Here is a 22754-nt window from a genome sequence, read left to right as displayed (position 1 = left end):
ATTATCCAATCCCTGGTCATTGTCAAGAATCTATAAATGCTGGAGTCAGAAAATAAAGTGATGGGGTTTTGTTCTAACACTGAAGGTAGTAGTGTGAATCATTTTGTGTCCTTTAGCGACACTGAAGCCATGGGAAATTAGTCATGAATAGCTGTTTTAAGGAGAAGTAATAGGACTAATTACAATCAAAACCCTTGAGAATGGTACTTGGACATTTCAGCTCACATCTCAATTTCACTGTTACTGTTACAAGCTCAGAAGCACAAGGCAGTAGTTTCTCTCTCTGGTAAGTGTATCACTCCAGAAACAAAGCACATGCTAAAGGTCTCAGTTAAAATTCATAAGGACATTTTTCTAACTAGTAAAAAATGTACAGTTTTTAGTTTAAAAAAAAATAGAAAAAATATTTCTGAAAAAAAAATCCTTTTTTTCTACCTGGATTTGTCTTTGAAATAGTTAAATATAAAGTAGTAGGTTTTAATGAGTCAGGGCTTTGGTTTTTTTGGGTTGGTTTTGTTCCCTTTTTCAATGAGAAGAAAAAAGGGAGCAACTAACACAGCTGCTATGATTTGAAAAGCTTAAAAAACAAATTAATGCATCCAGTACTTACATTGATGTTTTGTTTGTTGCTTTGGTAAGTAGTAACAAAGTCTGGTCCATCAGGATCAGCCTAAAGAGAAAAAAAAAAAAAAAAAGAAAATTGACACAGTCAGGCTCTACTGAATTAGCCAATAATTATTAATAATTATGAATAATTTTATTAACAGAATTGTTTGAATTTATCCCACACACAAGTATTATTCCAATTGCAAAAGAAAATAAAGGAAAAGGAAAGTGATGAAGGCTGAACAAACAAATTCTTCAAATAAGGCACAAGGCAAGACAACCAGAATGGGTACTCACAATGCTCTGCTCAGACATTTCATAGCACATATTTTGTGAAAATTCAACTGGCTAGTTACAAAACTTTCTCTCATCTAGAGATTCTCTCAATTTATTTAAACTGGATCAATTTATGCTTAGTACTTTGCCAGTACAAATTAATTTATTTTTCACTATGTAAATTATGCCATTCCAGATAAGAGTATTGAGGAGCCCCCTGGTTCTACAACCTATCAGATTCCCAAGTATTCATGCAATTTTGAAGGCCTTTTTTAAGCTGCCAGCATATCACTCTTCAAATGTGAGTGTTATCATCTGTAGACTCACTTTTCACTTACACAGGCAAAGACCATTGCATTTGTTAAGTTTCACAAAGGTACTCATTTGTGCTGCACACACAGAATACAAACAAATATTTGTCCTGCCAGTGATTTCAGTAAGAGCATTGACTTATGAAGCAAGCACTATATGGAAGCAGTGGAGAATTGAATGAAAATACCTGAAAAACAGGTATTTGGGAGAAGGCCTGAGTAAGTTTTAGATACAAATCTACAGGCTAAGTATGGAAGCCTTACTTTATTCCCCATGTAATTTTACTGAAAATGTATTGAAACCTTAATATATTCCATTTTCAAAAGATGTTCATCTGTCTCACTTGAGGAATTAAGAATGCAAAGAGGATCTCCTTTTGAGTCTGCAAACAAAGAAATAAAAATGTGAAGTGTTTCCACTCACAAGCTTTATGCCACCTATGCAATGTCTCCACACTAATTCTCTGTTACATACTAATCAGATACTATTCTTGCTGAAAGACTGAAAGTAAACAGCTATTTTCACTGAGATGCTGCACATGAAGCATTATCTTGAAATGCTGTATTCACTTTATTTTAAACAAGTGAAAATTAACTTATCTTGCTCTTGAAACGAGATTCAAAATTGAAAGCTCTTTGCATTCCTACCTTTGTGTTTTCACACTGAAAACCTCACTTTTCTGCTTTGGATAAATGGCTATTTCAGTTATCACTTCACTGTTAGTTTGAATTGTTACCTGACCCACCAAGGAAGCACTTCCATTTCCAGTGCTGTCATAACTGCTCATAAAGCACAGAATCAGAAGCTCATCAGAACACACTGAACAGCTGGAATGCTTCTCAGGAGCACCACTCCTGCTCAAAGGACACAACCCACTCAAATACATTAACTCTAACACTAGCAATAACAGTAAAATTTGGTATCAGGTAAAAGAGATTAATTCTATCTAAATTACCCTTCCCTTCCCCCATCCCTCATTATTAGTTTAGGACATGTTATTCTCTGGCTACAAATCCAATTGCACACACTCTACTGACTGTATCAGTTCTCTATAAGACTTACCATTTATTTCAGTGCATCTCATTGTAATTTTTTTCAGATATGCTGCTGCAGCCAATTCATGATTTCTAATTTTGGTTTTGGTTCCAAGCTGTAGCACAGTTAGAATATGTAACGGATATCTCTCCTTCTGAACCTGCTTCATCAAGGTTATTACAACCTTGAATATGGAAAGGGAAATAAGTTCAATATTTCAGTGAAGCAGTTCAGACACAGCAGGCAGTTATAAGCAGACATTATGTCCTCAGCTAGATGTGAAATATAATATTAATCTAGACATTTTGCATTTTTATAAACAGACAATATAAGACCAATTTTCTAAAAATTTCACCTGGCCCCTGCTCTGTTCCTCTTGTTTGTTTTCTTTTTGTTGCCAAATAAAACTGTTAAAATGGACTTGATAGCCCACTAGTTCTAAGAAACAGATGAGCACTGGGTTCAGATAAAATAAGTTGTACAGATGGATACATACCTCTTTGATTTCAAAGTTAAGTAGCATATTGATTACATCTTCATTTAACATTGTTTTTCTCTTTTCAGACAGCATTCCTTCTGGAACACTCTTATCCTGTGTCAAAGCCAATCTCTCCTGCTCTTTCATTTTACCTGGAACATTCAATTTATTACTTAACTTTTGAAATTGCCACCATGTGTTTAGCTCAAACATCCAGTTCTTTTAGATGGACTACATTCACCTAAAATAAGCCAGCAACATTATCACAAACAGAGCCTTTAACTTCAGAGCATGAAAAGGAAATAAAAACACATTCTGGCAACAAGATAAGTCCAACATCTAAATACCTTGCTAGTTCCTTGAAAACTTAGCTAATACAATTACCCAAATTTATCTTATAATGTTTCCAGTTTTTTGAAGTATCAAAGTATGAACACTATCCTTGCAAAATTGAAAAGAAGAGTTTATCATTTACACTCAGCTTATCACCATACTCTCAGATCTAAACTTGCTTTCCAGATAATAAATGCTTTTCCTTACTCCTGAAAGCAAACACACTTAGTATTCATGACAAATTCCATCTCTGACCTTCCTTTTGCAGTACTGATTTTGCATCCATTTGAGTTGTTTCTGCTTCACCCAGGTTCTCCATCAACACGTTGAGAAAGACATTCAAATCCTCTTGAGTTAACACAACCTAAAATGTTGCAGATCACAATTCTCAGGAAAAACACATTGTTCCTTTAACTTATCATCTGCTAACAAAGCACAGCAATGTTTCCTGGCAAGGAGAGTGCTAATTTACATCTATTTTGTCAGCAGAATCATCCCTTCAATAAGAAAATTAAATTCTTTCAACCACTTATTGTAAAAGCCTGAGGAGATTAAAGGTTTTGACCCCTGGTGCTGTACCAATGTACATTGAAGCTTTTAATGTATCTATGTTTTTAATATATTCCTGTCAATTACATGTCCCTTCATGATGCTTTAATTTCAGTTTCACCCAAGATGTCCCTGGTACTTTCTTTCACAGTACATAAAATGCCACAAAAAACAAGTATCCCACTCAAGGGTGATGGGAAGATAGGAAGTTGAAGTTCTTAAAGCAAATATTTGCATTAATTTAAACTCCTCTCAAAAAGATTCCATTTTTAAAGAAAAAAAAAAAACCCAAACACTTTTTAAAGAATTCTTTCTCAGAGAACTGGTCACAAAACCATTTATGTGATTCTTTCAAGCAACTACATTCATCTAGGTGGGGTTAAATCCTGTTAAATGCTGAAATCCACTCCACAACTACTAAAAATCTGCAGTCTGTTGCCCCTTTGTGTCCAGAAATAACATTAAGGGCTGCTCTCACAGTAAGTACTACCACCACCTTCTCACAAGACTTACATTCATTGTATCCAGAAACCCTGTGACCTCCAACACTGGTAACTTGTGAAACCAAGCTGCAGCAAGATTTCGTTTCACAGACAGGCTTAAATTAATAGGGTGAAGTATCTGAATATCTGGATGTGACAAATCTGTCTCCAAAGTGATCCTTGAAACACAGAAAGGAAAAAAAAAGAAAACGGCAAGTTGGAAGTCACGTGTTATTTTCAAAAATCTTAAAATCTCAAATGTAGCACCAAACACTTTCCTAAGCAGCACAGTTTCTGATATTATTACTGATCTAACTGCTCTAAGAAAACAGGCTAGCATTTTAATACCAAATATTTGTCACTAGCACTAACCATGGTTTCTAGGCAAGAACACTAATGTTCTACAGAGTATTAGTCACCGTACCTTGAGAGTTTCAGTTTTGTCAGCTGCACATCCATTTTGTCAATGACTGGAGGGAGTGAACTGCCTTCTGAGGACACCAAGACAAACTGGTTCTGAACCTTAATCAAGCCAAGATCTATTACTATTGCATTGGGGGAAATGGAGGACTGGGGGATAACTATAACTGGTGCTTTCAAGTGAATGTCCATTCCAAGCCGAAAACTCCTTTGGGCCAGGTCTTTCACACTGGTAGCAGCCTTTTCTGCAGCTTGGACTGTGGCAGCACTCAGGGTCTCCTTGGCTGTCTGGAAGTTGTTCAAGAAAGTCTAGAAAAGCAGTTGAAGATAAAAGAGAAATGTCTGTAAACAGTTTTTACTCTAGGTTACTTTCTCATTTTACATCATCATCCACCAATTATGCTGCCTACTCTATAGAATTTTCCATAGGAAAAGACAACTGAGTACCTTCTGTCATGACCTCTAATAGAGGGTCAAAGAAGTACTAACCACTGCAATCCACTTATTTTAAATTCATCTTTATTTTTCCTTCTTTCCTTAGCTACAAGACTCCTTAGCTCATTAGCTTTTAAGGACACAATTTTGAAAGCCCCTTTTGCCCTCCTTGAATACTATTGAATTCTTGTTAAAGAACCTATTGAATGAGAGAAAATCCACTGGTGCTTTATTGAAAAAGCTATAATTAGGGTACTCAAGCACACTGATATTTACACTGGTTAATTTGCAGGCATCATGACACCTAACTTGAAGACTTGCTTCTAGTGTTAGCTCTGATATGTTTGTAATAAACTCAGAATTTTGCTAGGGTAGAAAGGACAGCAAACATAAAACCCCCAAACTACCTCAATAGCACCAAGCTTTTCTCTACTTCCAAAGCTGAGGGTGGGAAGTGACCCAATGGAAATTTAAACCAGTTACTTACCGAAGTTTTTAACAGTACACAGGAAAAATGAAACCCATCCCTTCTCTTTCAGAAACTGAAGCCTACCACTTGTACTGAGAGCACAGCCCAGAGGACTAATCTGAGAATCCTGCTAAAAAATACAAAGGGAAATAAGACTTACCAGGAGAGAGATGAGAAATTTGTGAACGTACACCAGCTGGATGCAGCCCACTTTCAAACATATGGTACCATCCACTTTTGACATGTCAGTGTAGGCTTCTCCTTCAGTAGCATGAGGATTTAATGTTAGATTGAAACTGAAGACTTCATCTCCCACTATAGACACAGCCTAGAAAGAGAGAAACAGCAGCCACCAGCCATCAGCAGCTTCTACAAAGGTGCTTAACACAAAGAACTAAAAATACAATCAGCCTATCAGATTACAAATTAGATTACCAGTTTTTCTAATCCTTTCAGACATCCATTCTAGGAATATGAAAATTATTCTTTATGACGTATCTTATTTGAAAACATGTATTCACAACAAATCAAATACTTTTAGAAGAGTGGAATGTGTATTACATTTCACTTTTATATACATCAAACTAGAAACAAAGAAGCAAGAAACAAATAAAAGTTAAAATCTTGTAGTTGAGTACTTTTTTATGAAGGGTCCTTGAATCAACATCTGTGACAACAATGTCCTTAAGTCGAGCAAAGAATACAGTGTGACTTGGCTGAAGGCAAAGAGATGAGTCAAGACCTGCAAAGTACAAAAATAGAAACAGGGTCTTGCACAGCAGAAGTAACTTTTGTTTTATTACTATAACAGTTATTTTCAGGGTGGGGACACCAGCAGAGGAAGTGAGGAGAAGTTACTAAACTTTAAAGTTAACTTTAAAAGTTACTTAAGCTTTAAGAACAACTGTACTACAGCTTTAATCAAAACAAAATAGAAATACTTCTAATATGGATACTATCTCAACAACAATCATCTCTGGAAATAACTGAGCTACTATTCATAGAAAAATACTCAAACAGTAATCCACTTCTTAATACATAATCTTGTGTGAATACATTGTATGATTTAGAGATGGGCAGAAGAAAACGACTTTATGAACTGCAGTACTACTCTTGCATATCACATATTAAATATTTATAAGAGTGTTGCAACTATGAGGATGGCAGTTAAAGTCAGTCAGAAGTGAAATTCCCCAAAGAGTTATTGACAGCCCTTACAAGGGATAAAACTGATCAAGAAAACAAAACCAAAACAAAGAACCCAAACTAACCCTTAGGGTTAAAAACTAAAGAAAACATTTTGAAGGTTTTGGTTTTTTTTTTATCCTACATAATTATTTATCTTAATAATTTTATGGTATACCATAAAAATATCCAACACTTAGTACAACTTGAAAAGCCACCCATAATCAAACTCCTTCAAAGGATGAACCTAATCATCTGAGTAATAACATAGCACATATTTCTAGCTGGAGGCCAAAACATTCTGACAGACTTGAAGGCTGACTTTGAAAACAGGACTACAAGCCATTTTTGTACAGACAACAATAAATAAACAAATATATAAAAACAGATGCTGCATATTTACACCTTATTTTTTTAGTCCAGTTATTAACAATTGCTTTGAAACTAAAGTACCAGAGCAGTTACTGCTAATAAAGAATATAATACCTTGGATCTTGATCTCTGCAATGTTCTTTTTTTCATCACAAATATTTAAACAGAAGGCATCCAGCTTGGCAAAAAGCTTGAAGTCAAACACATCCGTTTCCTTGGAAGGTTTAGACACTAGAAATAAGAGAAGGTGGGATTTTTATCTTTATTTCTATCAGCTAATTGTCTTTCTCTAGATTTGCTTTGCCAGCATGCAACACATCCTTCTAGAACTATCATTTGGATAATCACATCTACCTTTCTTCAATATAGAGTCATCTTCTTGCTTTTCTTCTTTGGATGGTATCTCTCTGCTTCTTTCACTGCCTGATGGACTAACAGCTGTTAAAAAACTGACAGCAGACATAAGGGCCTCTGTATGCAACAGGAGGTTCAATGATGAAAAAGTTACCTGTAGAAAACATGAGACTCCATTAGGTCAGACAGTAACTTAGAAGTGTAAGAGTCAGACTGAGGTGCAAAAGCACCCAGTGCAACAGAACCATTCCTTAGAAATAGAAAAGCTGCATGTGTGGCCAGCAGCAGATCTTAAAGGAAAAAGCTTTCTGTAAAGGGGATAAGCTTAGAAAATAAGGAAATTTAGCAACAACCCAGCTCTTAGAGCTGTAACTGCTAACCTATAACCTCCTCAGTACAAAAACAGTGATACAAAATTAATTTTGTCAAACACAGCCTTGGGCTTGAATGTTCCTGCAATAACAGTACTACCAGCATGGGTAAATGGCAGGTGGCTGATATGTAGATATTCAGAATATGGGTATTTCTCAATAAATCCACTAAGGAGTCCAGAAGGTAAGCAAGTGCCTGCTGTGTGGTTTAATAAAAGTTGTCCACTTGAATGGACTTGAAACTGCAAACAGAGTCCAAATGCAATTCTTCCAGGCACAGAAATCCCATTGAAGAGCTGCAAGGCAACAGCAACTCCAGATGATGTAAAGAAAATTGAGTTCTCTTAACATTAGCACTATCCCATGTATGAAGGTAACTCAGCAGCACTGGAGTATTAGAACTCTCACTTCCTGCTGCAGCTTCAGGAACTGCATTTTGGCAAAAAGATTTCAGTAATTAAACCTCCCAGATGAAATCTATAGATGCTCTAAAACTATTAAGTAACAAGTGAAACATCTCAGTCTTCACACTAAAATAAGGCAGGCAAAATAAAGCCATAAAGGGTATAAAGAGGAGAAAGGACCTATCACAGAAAACACCACTCTTTATATTTTATTTCAATAATGCCTCAAGTGACTCTTTTTTCCTGAGACTAAAATCTCACCCAAAAATATATCATTAGTGAAAAAAAAAAACCACCACACTCAGACATGGATTTAGACTTCTTATAAAAGACAGCCAACAGAGTGCTGAATATGTGGCACTCACAAATACAGATTATTTGACATGAAAGGGAAAGACTTTGTGACTCCACTATAGTTCCCCATACTGGGGCCCTGAATGTCATGATCCCTGACACATGAGAGGGTGCATTCTTCCAGTACTTTGAACTTCATCCACATGAGCTAGATAGACACACTTTTTCAGCAGTTTGACAGACAAACATTCTGCTTTCAAGTGGTATAACATTTTTCAAGTGATATAAAATTTTTCAAGGAAGTTTTAACTCCTGAAATCTCCTGCTGGAAGGCAGGAAAACAGGAAAGGAAAGCAACTTTTATTAATTCCTCTGTTCTGAGCAAGCAACCCAAAAGAAAATAAGCAATAAAATCTGCAAACACTCACTTGAATCATCTGTTCAGTGTTGTTAAAAATTGTTTGAAACTGTGGCCCATTTCTGTCAGCCTGAAAAGAATGATTTGCATGAAGGTTAATATTAATTCCAACCAGTCACTGTCCTCTTCAGAAGATACAAAGTAATCCAACTAGGTCTGACTAGTAGGTTTAGGACTATATGTTAAGAATATGTAGAAATTATTTAAAAATAATTTTAAAAAGCTTGGGGTATACCTTGATATATTCCACCTTCAGAAGGTCTAAGCCAGGCTTGTCTGAGGAACTAATTAGATGAATGGGTGCTTTTTTACCTGTAAAATACCACATGAGATAAAAAAGAATTAGGATCATTTCTGTTCCTTCAGAGAACCAAACAATTTGTGCCTTGAAGGTAGGGATTAATTTTCACTACCATCTGCTAAAATACATTGCACCACCAAATACAAGTCACTGGTTTCTCTTTGCTAAGTGCAAAATGGCAAATCCCTTCTCCATCCAAAGATTGAGCTCTAAACCATTTATTTATCTATTCCATAAGCATTATGGTGAGAGTCCAGACCTTACCAACTGTGTCAGTGGCACAAGCACTGGCAACGGACAGCTGCACATTAACTGGGAAACTGGAAAATTTGCATTTCAGTGAGCAAATGGAGGAGAGCTCAAACCAATTGCTACACACACACAAGTCCACTTCTCTGACATTGCTTATTACCTCCAATTCCATAGTAATCCAAGCTTATTTTCTTCAAGTAAGATACAGCTGCTAAATTATAGGTTTTGACAGTAGCTTCTGTCCCAAGATGCATTACATCAAATACAAGTACTGTTTCCTCAGTTGTCTTTTGTCTGGTGAGTTCTACTAAAACCTGGATGAACAAGAAATACAGTTATGCCATCGTTTCACATGCAGTATTCTCACCATTCAAACCAACAACAAAAAATGTGCAAGATCAATGCCCTCCCTGCTTTGTTGGAAGCATTCATTTAATTACAAATTTAAGAATATAAAACAGAAAGAAGTGACTGTTTAATGGTGAAAGATACAAATACAAAAAAATATTTGGGGATTTTCTCTTTACAAGAGACCTGAGTGAGTACTGACTTTGTTTCTCCAGTGCAAAATTTCCACTCCCTACCCCCTAATTATGAGTTGGTACTAATTTTTTCTACTGAAAATACTCAAATAAGGCTTTTTTTTTTTTTAAATACATCTGTGTGCATGCGCCACATTTTATTTATATCCATCACATACAGAGAAGAAATATGTCATGCAAAGAAATATGTATGTGTATACATGAAGGGTTTTTTGTTTGGTGATTATGCTTCTGCATCCACTAATCTGGAGAGCAGTGGTAAATGAATTTTTTTTTTTAAAGTATTCTTTAGGTAGAGGAAAATAGAATTACAGACATACCTCTTTAATTTCAAACTTCAGCTGAAGATTTGTCAGTTCCTCCTCAGCAGGCTCCTCTTTTCTTACTTCTTCTCCTTTAATTACTGAGCTGTCAGTTGGTTCAGAGCTTTCATCAAAATCAAAATATTCTTCTTCGGTGTCTACAGAAGCAAAATGGTGTCCTCAGAAAAAATTTTTCCAGAAACAGGGCTAAATAGTCTACCTTCTCTTTCCCATTCCAATTGCATTTTTAACAGTATGATCACTTTAAATCTAACCTGACAAAATATACTTTAGATCTATACTTCACCCACTGGATGAGAAGTAAACAAAATTAAAGCCCTATTAAGGAGAGCACTAGAATCTAAAGGCATCATTAGAAATTCAAGAACACATAAGAAGAAACAAGTGTCCAGGTTCCAGTATAGAAAATTTTTCTCTAGAACAGCTATGAAAATAAATTTTGAAATCCAGTGTCAATACAGCAATTTCTAAGTAATGTGTTATTCTAGTTCTGCCGTTTCAGAAAAAAGAAGAGCTTTGCTAATGCAAAACAGTCAGAACAACCAAACACAGTTGGTATTTACAATTCACTCATTTGAAGAGGTTGCTTTTGCATAATATTAGTTTTTTTAGAAAGCGAGTTTGCTTTTTAGAAAAAGCAAGTTTATTAGTCTGAGGTAACATCAGCATCTTCAATCTCCTTTGGCACTTGAGAGTTGGTATGACCCATCATGCTCATCTCTGTTGTCCTTACATGTTTTAACACCAATAACAGCATGAAAATATTAGCTATTCCCTAAGCTATGGCCTGCTACCTTTACAAAGACACATCTGTAGCTTCTTACCTGACACTATTTCTGCTAACAACTGGGGTGTATTAAGTAACCCTTTACCAACAACAGGAATTGTGGGAATAGCTGGTACCTGGAAGGAATATTAAGAGGAAAAACAAACAACACAGTATTTTAAAGTTTATATAACTTGGCAATATTTTTTACTGATGATAATTGTTCCACAATGCCTCCCCCACATTCTTTGGCAAGGTCAGCTCAGCCAATACTTGTATTGAAACCAGCAGGACAATGACAAAGGTTCCACCACTTGTTTGAGGAAGTCCAGAACATTCTGATGGTAAGTCAGTGAAGATACCAGTGATGTTTTTTTGCTTGTTTGGGTTTTTTTAAGTTTTCTTAGTTGTAGTCAGCTTACCTTTGTGCTTGGAACTGATATAGATGATTTCTGAGGCAGTGGAATGCTATCAATCAGATCAAAGATAGCCTTGATTTTCTGGTCAGAGAGCCTGACATGCACCAAAGGAAGTCCTCCTGACACTTTAAACCTTTTTAAAAAAAAACAATTGATTAAACCCCTATACAGAAAGGTACCAATTCCTCATTTAAATTTTACCAATATGGATAAAGATTACACCACAGTAAACCCAGGAAGTCTGCATTAAAACAGGGCTTGGATTTAAGCAGTATTTAGTAACCAGCAAAGGGTTCAGGAACCACTACACAAAAAAAGATTTTGCCCACAGTAGTAACCTATTTTGGTTTCTTAGTTAATACCTTCAAATTACAAAGTGCAACTGAACCTTTAGGGAAAACACAGCCTTCTTTTCTCTAAGTACAAAGTAATTTAAACTAGTCTTTTCAACATCAATATATTACTTTGCCATCCTGGAATCTCTTTCCACCATTGATTTTGCCAGCTGTACATGAATATCCATAGGCTGCAAAATGTGCAAAGTTGATGGATGTTGAAAACGAGCCTTCTTCCAGTCTTCACCTGAAAATGTCCAGTAAATTTAGATGAAAAAACCCATTGTTTTAATTAAGGCATCATTAAAGTAATCAAATGGCACCACCAGGAGGGTAAAAAAACCCACTCACCAATGAAAGAAATGTAAAACAACTTTGGTCAAGTATTTTAAGAGCTTTTAATCCCATTTGTGAACACTACTGGCTTAGCAGCACTAAACCCAATTCTACACTAAAAGATGTATCTACATTGGCCCCTAAAAAACAAATGGGCAGACAGATAAAAGATAGAACGGCAATCTAGCATTCTGTTGATTACATGAACTTAAGTTGAAGTGAAGAACTAAGGCAAACTAAAGGTGTGCCTTTCCTAAGCAGGATGGAAAATATAATAATGCTATTCATTTACATTCATTGCTACCATCAAAGTGATGCACAAGTCCAAACAAAAAGTGAGCAGCTGTTTGAAGAGAAACTAACCAATTTTTTCAAAGTTTGGCAGCCAATGTGTATTATAACCTATCTTTTCATTAACTAATGATTTTAGTTTGTCTTTTTTCCTTAAAAAAAACATATTTATTTATTACAGGTAGGTAGCCTTTGACAATCTTTTGCATAAACAGCAGCTATGTTGTTTTGTTACCTGTTCTTCCAAAAAGAAGTTGCACATTTTTAATTTTCACATCAAATTTGTCATAAGCTTTGTCCATAATCTCCTCTAAAGATGAAAAGTTAGAAGCTTCACTACTGTCTTGATTTATGCTGTTCAGCTAAACACATAAACAAAATAAAGTTAAATCTTTAAAACAGACATGTGCTATTCATTCTAGTGAAGACAAAAAGATGATTCATTCAATTAATAATGACATTTGGACTCTTACAGAGAAAATACATTAAATCATTTACAGTTCACTTATTCTTGCTAAGCAGATATTTTTGTTATTACTTCTATCCACTTAATTCAAGCTATGCAAGAATTTTTTTCACTAGTCTATAATTTTACTTAGGGAATACAACTAAAATAAGTATTGAATCAGTCATTACACCAGGTTAAATGATTTCAATCTTTTCATTTCATAAAAATAAGGCAATTAATTTTCAAACTTCAAGAGAAAAATTATATTCTCTTTTATTAATAAAAGGCTATCATTTTACAAAAAAGGAAACAAAAATTAATGTATTCTGCTGAAGAAATGAAAGATACTAAATGATAAGGTATTACAATCATGATTATAACATTAACATGTTTTCTGGGGAGGATTAACTAGTACAAGTATGTCAAAGATACCCTAACAATTCTGATCAAACACTGCTGACCCATATCTATTTTGTTACAAATATTTTAAGTCAAAAATAAATTGACACAGATGATCACCCTGCCTTCTGAAAGCAAGATGGTTCCAGACAACAGCTATGTTAAAAGAGAATATTTGCTTCCCCTGAGCTTATAAGAGATGTCATTTATATACCTGAAATGTACCGAAGTCCAAAATCAGCAAATCTGAATTTTCATGGTAGAAACCAGTCTGTGGAACCACCAGGTAGGAAGGTTTCAGATTAATCTTCAAGTCAAGGACTTTCCGCATCTCAATAATATGAACTAATCCTTAAACAAGAAAGAAAGAGAATGGAAATGTAAATATATTCTCAAGTAAAAATTGTGACAGTCAGCATACAAGATGTAATCTGAAAGATAAAGCCTCTTAAATCAAGACTTTTATAGCATTCTACTGATTTCTTACTAAACTCAGCACTCCTTCCCACAAAACATCCACTAAATCTCCAAGCAACCAAGTGAGAAGTAGTTAACTATCCCAGCTGAAATGAGGGCACCAACTCAAGGGAAAATCCCAATCCTACTATTTGATCATCAATCAAAACTTAAGCCAAGTGCTGGGTAATCATATGGAAACATTTTTAGGGTTCACCTTCACTGAGATTTGTTCCTATCTCACCTGTAGCAGTTCTTTCCTTGATTTCTTCCAGTTTCATTAATGTGGCTGTTGTTAATCTTTCAAGATCCATTCCCTTACTTGTCTGAAAGAATTCTACCATTGCATTTATTGTTGCCTTAAAAAAAACACAAAACAAAACAAAAAAAAACAAACAAAGATTAGCACTATATTACCATTATACATATAAGTCCCTCAACAAAAACTCAAAATCTGGACAGAGCCAAGAGAGTAAGAGCAGAGAAAGAGGACTCAGATACTTGAGAATTTTGGTTACTACTCACAGCATCATATTTTATTTCCACAGGCTGTGACTCAATAATAAGTCTCTGGTCAGCTGTGCTGTCCTCTGGGTTAATATCAAACTCAATCTTAAGCAGAGAAGATCTGCTATCCCCTATGGAAGCCACAAGAGATGGTACAATGTTTTCTTGTCTCAGGCCTGTAACATACCAGTTTTCAAGCTTTGCTTCAACCCTAAAGAAGATGAATAGTTAAAAATACTTAATTTGGCAAGGGTTAGAATCAGTTGCAAGAGAAAAGAAAGGCAGAATATTTATGCTACATAAATAAAAAGTATAGGAACATTTACTGTTTTGTATGGATTTAAAAAGCAGACACAGACTTCTTTTGGTGCAAATGGAAATTCTGTACTGAGAGCTGCAGTGTTAAGTGGAGTCTATACGAAAACACCTTTGAAGAAAGCCATCGAACACTACTAAACCACTCCAACTTCACTCATTCTAAGAAGTACCTATAACATAAAAGACTGATTTTCTGGTCCTATGCCTCCACCATTCAAATCCCTGACTTTGGGAGGCAACATATTAGGCCATATTCACTGTCATAGGCCTACCTCTATTGAGATAACTAAACTGGATTTTTTTCAGACACATAACACTTATAAGAATATCTGTTCTACTGCTTCAGTCTTGCAAACTAAATTATATGGCATGCATTTATGTAAAATAACGTCAAAGCTCTTTTTGTTTCTGTGCAGCATTCAAGCTGCACCTTGAAAATTCCCCAGAATTGTTTTTAGCAAGAACATTTCAAGAGTCAGTGGCTGAGCTGGTGATCTTATGTATGAAGCCTAAACTGAAGGAATTGCAAATCAAAGCAAGAAGTGCACAAATTCATTTTCCAGACACTGGAAATCTTATTAACTGACTGCATAATCCAGTAATTTTTGTTCAATATTACTGGTGTTCCCTCTCCTAAGACACAGAAGGTCTCAGTGTCTTATGCTCTGGCTGATTTCCCACCTGCAGCACAAACACACAATTTTTCATTCTGTAAGCAGTATACAACATATTCACTAGCTGGGCTGAAGTGTTTTGGCCTCACCACTTCATATGGTTTAGCTATCACTTTCCAAAAGTCATATTCAGCACTTTGACACTTATACTCAAGAAAGAGGTTGCCATTGTTTATGAAAACTAGCAGACTGTATTCCCTTCTTCCTTCTATTCCATGTTATCCACCAAATTATATTATTTACAACAGAGTACAGATACAGAACCCACACAAATTTACAAGGCAACATACAACAAGCACTACCCAAGAAAAGTTAAGAAGCTGGAGAGTGGGGTGAGGAGGGGCAGAGATGTTTCTACAAAAAGAAAATGCCAATCCAATTACTTAATGGCTTGTGCTCCTGGGCGCTGTGATATTTTGGTACTCAGATCAATTATCTGTACTTTTAAAGTTTCTGCCACATTCTTGTCTTCTTTAATTGTAAGAGAAGTGCTTAACAGCTTCAATGTCACAACATGGGCAACATACTAGTGAGAAGAACAGAGGAAACTGAAATTAGTAATCTCAATAAGAATAATTTTTCACAACTCCTCATTTTAACAAACTGAAATATGTCTAAGTTCTTCCAGTCAACTAAGATTAGACACTCATATCTATGCAGAATGCAAGGTACAGAGTCTTTATTCAATGTTTACCAGTCATTTACCATAAAATAGTGTAATTCAACAAATGCAGAGCAAATACATTCACACTCTTTTCAGCATTAAGAAAATTTTTTTAAACCCTGAAGCAAGGATAGCTAAACTACATTCAGTAGAAGACTCACTAGATCAAACAAATTCATTATAATCCCATTAAAAATAATTACATTTTAGAAGGCATAGCTTGTATGCCTTTGTTGTTCTTACTGCAAAATGTCAAGTCTTGGCCTTGCCAAGAGATGGTTCTGACTTCCCATTACATGTACCATTTTACTGGCAACTTCAGAAGAATCAAATAATATTTCCTTTCTAAATTTGAAGCCTTCATCTTTCCTCAGGGTAATGAGAGAGCTGAAGGCATTTTTACACCTAATTTGTTGTGTAGTTTGTTTTTTTAAACCATCCCATAGGTTGCTTACCTGCTTTGGTAATGAAAGGTGATGGGAGCTGTCACTATATCCAATAGCAGTAAAAAGTTTGGCTTTTTCTTCTGGTGTCATTAGTTCATCAATAGCTAAAAACCAAAAGCCCACACAATTTGCACCTTAATAAATAACAATTACCACTTTTCCTCACATTTGCCTCCTACTACTTAAGCTGTGCTGATACATTCAATTGATTCTTCCTATTGCACTAAATTCCAGATTGGAAAATCACAGTCTTCAAATATGATGGTACATATGTAGTAAAGAAATCAATATATTTTTTTTATTACAAAAGTATCAATAGCTCCTCATGATGAAAACAGATTTCAGGAACTTTAGGAGATCAAACCTCTAACCCAGGCAGCAAATCACAAATCCCAATTGTTGCCAATTATCACTATAGCTATAAGTGCCATATTCTTCTCCTCACAAAGGTTCTGAAAAGCTCATGGCCGATTTAGAAGGCCTTATTTGCCAGCTCAATGTGCAGTAAGAGGTGCCATAAAATGATCAATACTGCATTGCACTGCTTATGCCATACCCTCTCCTGCATAGTAGGAAACAAAAATACCATCACTTTCTCTTTCACGTATAAGAAGACATAAAATCCCTCTGGACATTAGTGCACTTACTCTCAGGTACAAGTGATTCTTCATCTTCTTTAACCCTAGATTCTCTTTTACTCCAGAAACCACCAAACCATCCTCCACTTTTCTTTTCTGCTTCAGTGCTTTTCTTCTTCAGTAATTTTTGTCCTGATCTTATTGTCTACAAACCAGAAATTAAAACAAATTGGACAAAACACATAATTTATAGTATTACTATTTTTCTGTAAATAATCCGTGTATGTATGCATGTTGAATGTGCATTTAACTAAGGGACAGCAACACCACATCACAAGGAATTTAGAGCTCTTGGACTCACTAGACAAAGGCAAAAAGAGGACCAAGGTGAGGGACATGTCCCTGTATCTGTGCATGCACAGACACAAGCATGCCTTACTTTGGACATTTTTTTCCTACGTATTCCACCAGCATTTAGACTACAAAAAGGTAAGAACCATACAAAAAGACAGTATTTAAGAGAGTACAAAAAGCAAAACCTAGCATTTAAGATGCTAGATGCTGTACCATTTAAAACTTTTCAACATTTTTTTTAACTGTTTTCCAATTCAATTCCAAATCAAATTACTCTTGTCCTGGAAGGATAGGAAACTTTTCTTCCAACCCACTTATCCTATCATGTACATCAGCACAATTTTTTAAAAAATACTATCATGACAAGACCATCCTTTTTGAAGTGCTACAATATTACTTGAACAAAAATAACTCCTTACCTCAACTTGTGCTTGTTGTCTTGCTAAAACTGTATTGAAGACGTCAAGTTTTCTTTCTAGGTCCTACAAAAATGTACAATCAAATTACTTGGCACAAAAACACATTTAGGAAAGGCTCTCCACTATAAATTTTCTATGAGCTGCTTCATATGTACACTCCAATTGATTTCTAGCTCTGCTCATTTCTATCAGAGGTTTATCCCACCCCCAGCTACAAAGTTCACTAGAAGATAAAATTGATGTTAGGCAGTCTAGTTTTTTTTCTTAACTAGATTACTCTTGCACTTCATTAAATGTATCCATACTCATTAATCCTCAACCAAAGATAGACTGGTTTACATGGCACTTTACTAGTATTTTATTTTGTTTTCCACAACAGGTTACACAAAACTTCAGACTAAAAAGGTATTTTCACAGACCTCTTGTGCTCTTGTAAAACCATCAACCTTGATTACTACTAATTATATCTAAAGAATTATTTCATAGAGGGACCAAAATATAATTCCTCCAAAGAGAAAAGACTCATACCTGAATTTGCCTCTGTGTTTCTTCTGACAGTTTACTTTGTGTTAGCTTGTTCTTGTACACATTTTTGTAAGTTTTCAGATGCTGCCTGTGCTGTTTTATGTTACTCCAGGACCACATTCGACTATGTCTTCTGATGTGAACTTCAAGAACACTGTTACCTGCATATTTCCACCTACAATAATTCCACACTCGTGAACAACTTCCCATTTAATTTGTGCATTATAACTTACAGCTTGCAAAGGTAGTTTATTAGTATGCAATCACTTTGTTCACCACTTGTGATTTGAGTAACTTGGCTTGTAAAAATTTTAATGTTTTCAACATCACTTTTGAAAAATGGACAAAGGGCTTACATTTAATGCCTAAAGAACTACAAACCTTCATTATTGACTTCTGCATGATTGCAAATTTGGGCTGTTACAGCATTAAGTGCACTCTGACTATCAGTACCAGTTAGTACTTTGAAAAAAGCCAAAAGCAAGCATATCAGTTGAAATCTTTGAAAACTACAGTTGATATACATGTTTCCCTGTTATGACATTTGCCTAGTTTTTTCTTTAGCCATTCTAAAATTACATTTTAAACTCTGGTGAGAGTATTGGCATTTTGTTCAAATTTTGGGGACTTCAGCTTAGCAAGTGAGATTTTCATCAACTAGATCTTTTGTCTCTTGAATCTAAAGGCTAAGCAAAGCTTTGTGAAAGCTGTATCAGCATGTGATCTACTGTTAAAACTACTTTTAACCATGAAGGAAAATGAAGAGACTGAAGAAGACTCCAGCATCTCCCAAAGAATATATGAATGTACACAGCTTACCATTCCCTGGCATTTTTATGGAGAGGTACATTTGGCCTAAATCTTCTGTACGGTGCATTGCGAACCATGTAATCTATGGACTCCAGCAGGTCTATCATACTGAGGTACTAAACACAGGAAAATGAGTTTCTTAGCAGAGGTTCAGGTTTTGTTTGCAGACAGTGCTCAAACTGCATGTAAACCATGGCCTTCAGTATTCCTCAAACTACACAGAAATTTAAGTCCATGCATTTTCATTAGTACCTGAAAGTGGACCAACTGCATTCTTCTCAACCCATTCTCTCAAAAGACACTGCTTTGAACCCCAGCTCCCCTCTAAGAGCAACAACTTGCAGTTTTACCAGCCTGCTCAGCACAAACTCTCAGGCTTTCTCAAACCAACCATATTCATTTGTCGATGCAATTTTCCTCATTTTGGAGCTGCCTTTACATTACTGAACCTTATTGGTACAGTTCTGAACTCAATATATATATGTACACTTAGACATCAGCGAGAGCTAAAAAGCTCTTTAGCCAACTAACTACAAGTTATCTCTGAATAAACGAGAACACAAAATTGCTGGCCATCTAAATTAGTTCCTTGATACTTCAGCAGGCTTTGTTGCCAAAGCAAGCACACTCCATTCATTCCCAGCCCTGCTTGTACTTTGGCATCCCTGCAGTTAAAACACTAGGTTATAATTTAATAAGATAAGGGTTACTCATTATTGCATTCTCTAGGTGAAACAAATGCTACTGGAAGAGCTGAATACAGACCAGATGGTTCCCAGGGGGTCCACAGTGTTAGAGTACAAAAATCACCAGGAAGTGATTGCTACAGAGGGGAAAAGATCCTATACTTTTCCCACAGGTACTGCTAAACAGCTAAGAAATTCTACAGGTATATAAAGCACACAAATCCCTAAGGAGACTGTTTTCCAGTGAAAAAACACTAAAGTTCATCACAAACTGAAATGGGTGGTAAATACCAAACCTACTTGCCTGTGGCTTAGTGAATTCAATGACAATTCTCTGTACTTCTACATTACAATCAATCTTAGGAGTTTTCAGTTCTACTTCTGCATATGGGTTGATATAGAGTCTTGCAGAGGCTGACACTGGCCTGAAAACTTGAAGAAAAAAAAAACTGAGATGGATTTTTTTACCTAAATATAACAAGTAATAGATCAACCACATCAATAGATAATGTGCATGCTCAATCCCTACAGAATCAGGATGCAATTCTTACCAACAATTAAGACAGCCCTGCAACAGTCAAGAAGCATACAAGCCCTGATATATTCTTTTATATTATGGTTTTTCTAAAATGAAGACAGTATGGCCATGCCTGCAGGATCAGGTCAGGCTGTTGTACACTAACATGCTCAGAAGAGTTAAGACTCACTCACTCCTCGCTTACTTACTGTACTGGTAGTCTTCAGGCTGGTTACCATCACAAGGAATTCCTCTTTTCAGCTGATCCTGTAAAGGGATACAATACTGTCTAACAATTGCTAAAGAGCATTACTTGTTTAGAGTTTTCAAAAGTTTGAGTTGACCAACTTAAGTTTTTGTTTATTTTGCAGACTTCTGCAGCTGTCAATTCAAGCTGTGTATCAATTTGTGTTTTCATTTCAGACTGAGATTCAGATAAAAAAAAAGAAGAAAACGTCCACAGACAGGCAATGCCAAATGCACTTGGATGCTCTTAATAACTGGATGGTTTTAAGCACTTCACAGTTTTGATCCAATCTTTGATGTTAGAACCAAGCTCATTGGGTTAAGTACATATTTTGTTAAGGGCAAAATAAAACAAAAATGAAGGTATCCATAAAAGATGAGCACAAAAGAAAAAGGGACACACAGAACACCTTTATAAACATTATGGATCAAAAATTTATCATGTCTAAACCCCACAGGGGTTGATAACAAATGAGGTTCAAAAAATATGATTGACAATAGTGCAATGGATTAACATATGCCCCTGAATACAGTGACCATAAATATGAGGAGTGGGAGAGAAACCAGTGTGGTGTAGTTTTAAATACTACAAGAGCCAGAGAATATAGTAATTAATGAATTTTCTTCTACATTACCAGTATTTGTTCACGGGAGCCATGATAATACATTTTGCTGTGTATGTTCCAATAAGCACTGAGGCTGTCCAGGCACAGAAGCTGCACAGGAAAGAAAACATGCAACAAACTGCATACTCTGTATCTAACCCACTCTATGAATTTAGCTTTCCATTTGTGAAAAAACGTATGGAAGCAGACTAGACAGCAAATGACCCATTAGCATTGAGATGTATTTAATCTGACAATACTATTTGAAACTGCAATTGAATTGCAAGTTCTTAAAGCACACATTCATGCACATCTGGTAAACATGACCCTGGCTTACAGGGGTGAAGGTTCACAAAACTGGTACTTGGCCTAATAAAGAAGCCAGGACTATTAAACCCTTCTTATATGGTTCCTATAATTCCTTAGATTTCTATGTACTCCTTTCTGCACAGGCTCGGAGGGTAGCTCAGGAGATGGGCAGGGAGAACAGAGAGACTTCTTAGCTCCCAGAATCCCAATTGCACTGGGATTCTGGGAGCTAGGAATACAAATTAGGTTAGGAAATGGCAATTTGACAACCTCTTTGAAATCAGTTTTCACACAGGCTTGCTGTATAATGCCTTGAATGAGGGGATCAGCATTCACATTTAAGAGAAATTATTTAAAGTATGGAGTTTAAGGTTATGCCTTGAATAAAAAAAAAGTTATTTGTGCTCTACTTGTACTTAAAAATAAATTAAAAATAAAGAAAAACAGGAGAATTCAAAAAGCAAACTATCTTTCCAACTTTATTTAGAGCCCCATGTTTACTAGTCTCCAGGGTCAGTTGCTTTCTTCACTTGTGTAAGAAAAAAACCCAAAACACATTACCTTGTATATTATTTTTGCAGCTTCATTCAAAATAGAAGGTGTCCAGTTCTCGTTTGTTGTCTAAAAGTTCAAAGTGATAAAAGCAATTTTGTGCATCTGAGCTAACACATTTGTGGGTTTAGCCTATGCTACCAAGCACCAAATGCATCCAGCTTCTCTGCATACACACACACATCAAGATAACATACAAAAATCTGTCAGTTCACTTTCATACTTCCATATTCAATTCCTCATCTCACCCATAAAATGCTTAACAGCTAAGGCAAAGAGAGATTAGCTGAAATTTTCTCTCCCCATTTCTCAAAAGGTCTGGCAAAATACCAAATTCTTGATCACCATGATGCAATGTTTGCCCTCATTTTTTGAGCCTGGACATAACCTGACCAGTATCAAAGGTCACTCAGATCATTAAACAAATCACCAAGTGTCAGAAAGTGTGATGTTCCTCAATCCTCTTCCCTTCTGCCTGCTCATACTGCCAGTACAATTTACATGAATTAAAAGATTGTTTTCACTTCCAGCTGTATGCACACTCTATCTTACTGTATTCATTTTCCTTTCAGCTACTCCAAAGGCAAGCAAACTGAACACATAAGAACATGCATTCACACACACATTACCAGTAAACTAAGCTCGCCCAACGTCATTCCCAAGGAAATCGGACACTTGGGGTCTGTGATCTACAAAAATAGAAAAATAACAGGTATTTATTTCTCTTACTGCAGAGAGATGTAAAGATGACTGAAATCCTGAACTGAGCAATTTCCTTTGCTTAGTTAATCTAACTGAAACATTACTGGAACACACTATGATAGGCCAAAATGAATATGGCTGTGGTGTAAAGAGTTAGGAATTCAATTCAAAATGAAAATTT

At 35.7% G+C, this 22754-nt stretch overlaps 1 protein-coding gene across 3 annotated transcripts in view; it reads right to left on the bottom strand.

Moving 5' to 3' along the window:
- VPS13C (vacuolar protein sorting 13 homolog C) overlaps nt 1-22754 on the bottom strand; it is a 74319-nt gene that overhangs the window by 40692 nt on the left and 10873 nt on the right. For all 3 annotated transcript variants that reach the window (XR_004498862.1, XM_015639079.3, XM_015639081.2), the window contains 33 exons: nt 22501-22560; nt 21881-21940; nt 21041-21121; nt 20369-20426; nt 19947-20074; nt 18966-19072; nt 18150-18321; nt 17622-17684; nt 16918-17053; nt 16280-16374; nt 15544-15686; nt 14187-14379; nt 13906-14020; nt 13420-13556; nt 12594-12720; nt 11861-11978; nt 11400-11529; nt 11036-11114; nt 10209-10348; nt 9507-9660; nt 9029-9105; nt 8804-8863; nt 7307-7460; nt 7067-7183; nt 6034-6137; nt 5556-5723; nt 4496-4800; nt 4103-4250; nt 3296-3404; nt 2726-2859; nt 2257-2413; nt 1497-1576; nt 611-670 (listed from right to left, as the gene is read on the bottom strand). Coding sequence is in view for 2 of the 3 variants with exons in the window: in XM_015639079.3 (XP_015494565.1) it covers nt 611-670; nt 1497-1576; nt 2257-2413; nt 2726-2859; nt 3296-3404; nt 4103-4250; nt 4496-4800; nt 5556-5723; nt 6034-6137; nt 7067-7183; nt 7307-7460; nt 8804-8863; nt 9029-9105; nt 9507-9660; nt 10209-10348; nt 11036-11114; nt 11400-11529; nt 11861-11978; nt 12594-12720; nt 13420-13556; nt 13906-14020; nt 14187-14379; nt 15544-15686; nt 16280-16374; nt 16918-17053; nt 17622-17684; nt 18150-18321; nt 18966-19072; nt 19947-20074; nt 20369-20426; nt 21041-21121; nt 21881-21940; nt 22501-22560 (3969 nt within the window). In the remaining variant the exon portion in view is untranslated. The remainder of the gene's footprint in view (nt 1-610; nt 671-1496; nt 1577-2256; nt 2414-2725; nt 2860-3295; nt 3405-4102; nt 4251-4495; nt 4801-5555; nt 5724-6033; nt 6138-7066; nt 7184-7306; nt 7461-8803; nt 8864-9028; nt 9106-9506; nt 9661-10208; nt 10349-11035; nt 11115-11399; nt 11530-11860; nt 11979-12593; nt 12721-13419; nt 13557-13905; nt 14021-14186; nt 14380-15543; nt 15687-16279; nt 16375-16917; nt 17054-17621; nt 17685-18149; nt 18322-18965; nt 19073-19946; nt 20075-20368; nt 20427-21040; nt 21122-21880; nt 21941-22500; nt 22561-22754) is intronic.

Source organism: Parus major, chromosome 10 (genome assembly GCF_001522545.3).
Source record: "Parus major isolate Abel chromosome 10, Parus_major1.1, whole genome shotgun sequence".
Lineage (NCBI taxonomy): Eukaryota > Metazoa > Chordata > Aves > Passeriformes > Paridae > Parus > Parus major.
The sequence above is the reverse complement of the archived record's forward strand: the minus strand, read 5'-3'. Positions and strand labels throughout refer to the sequence as shown.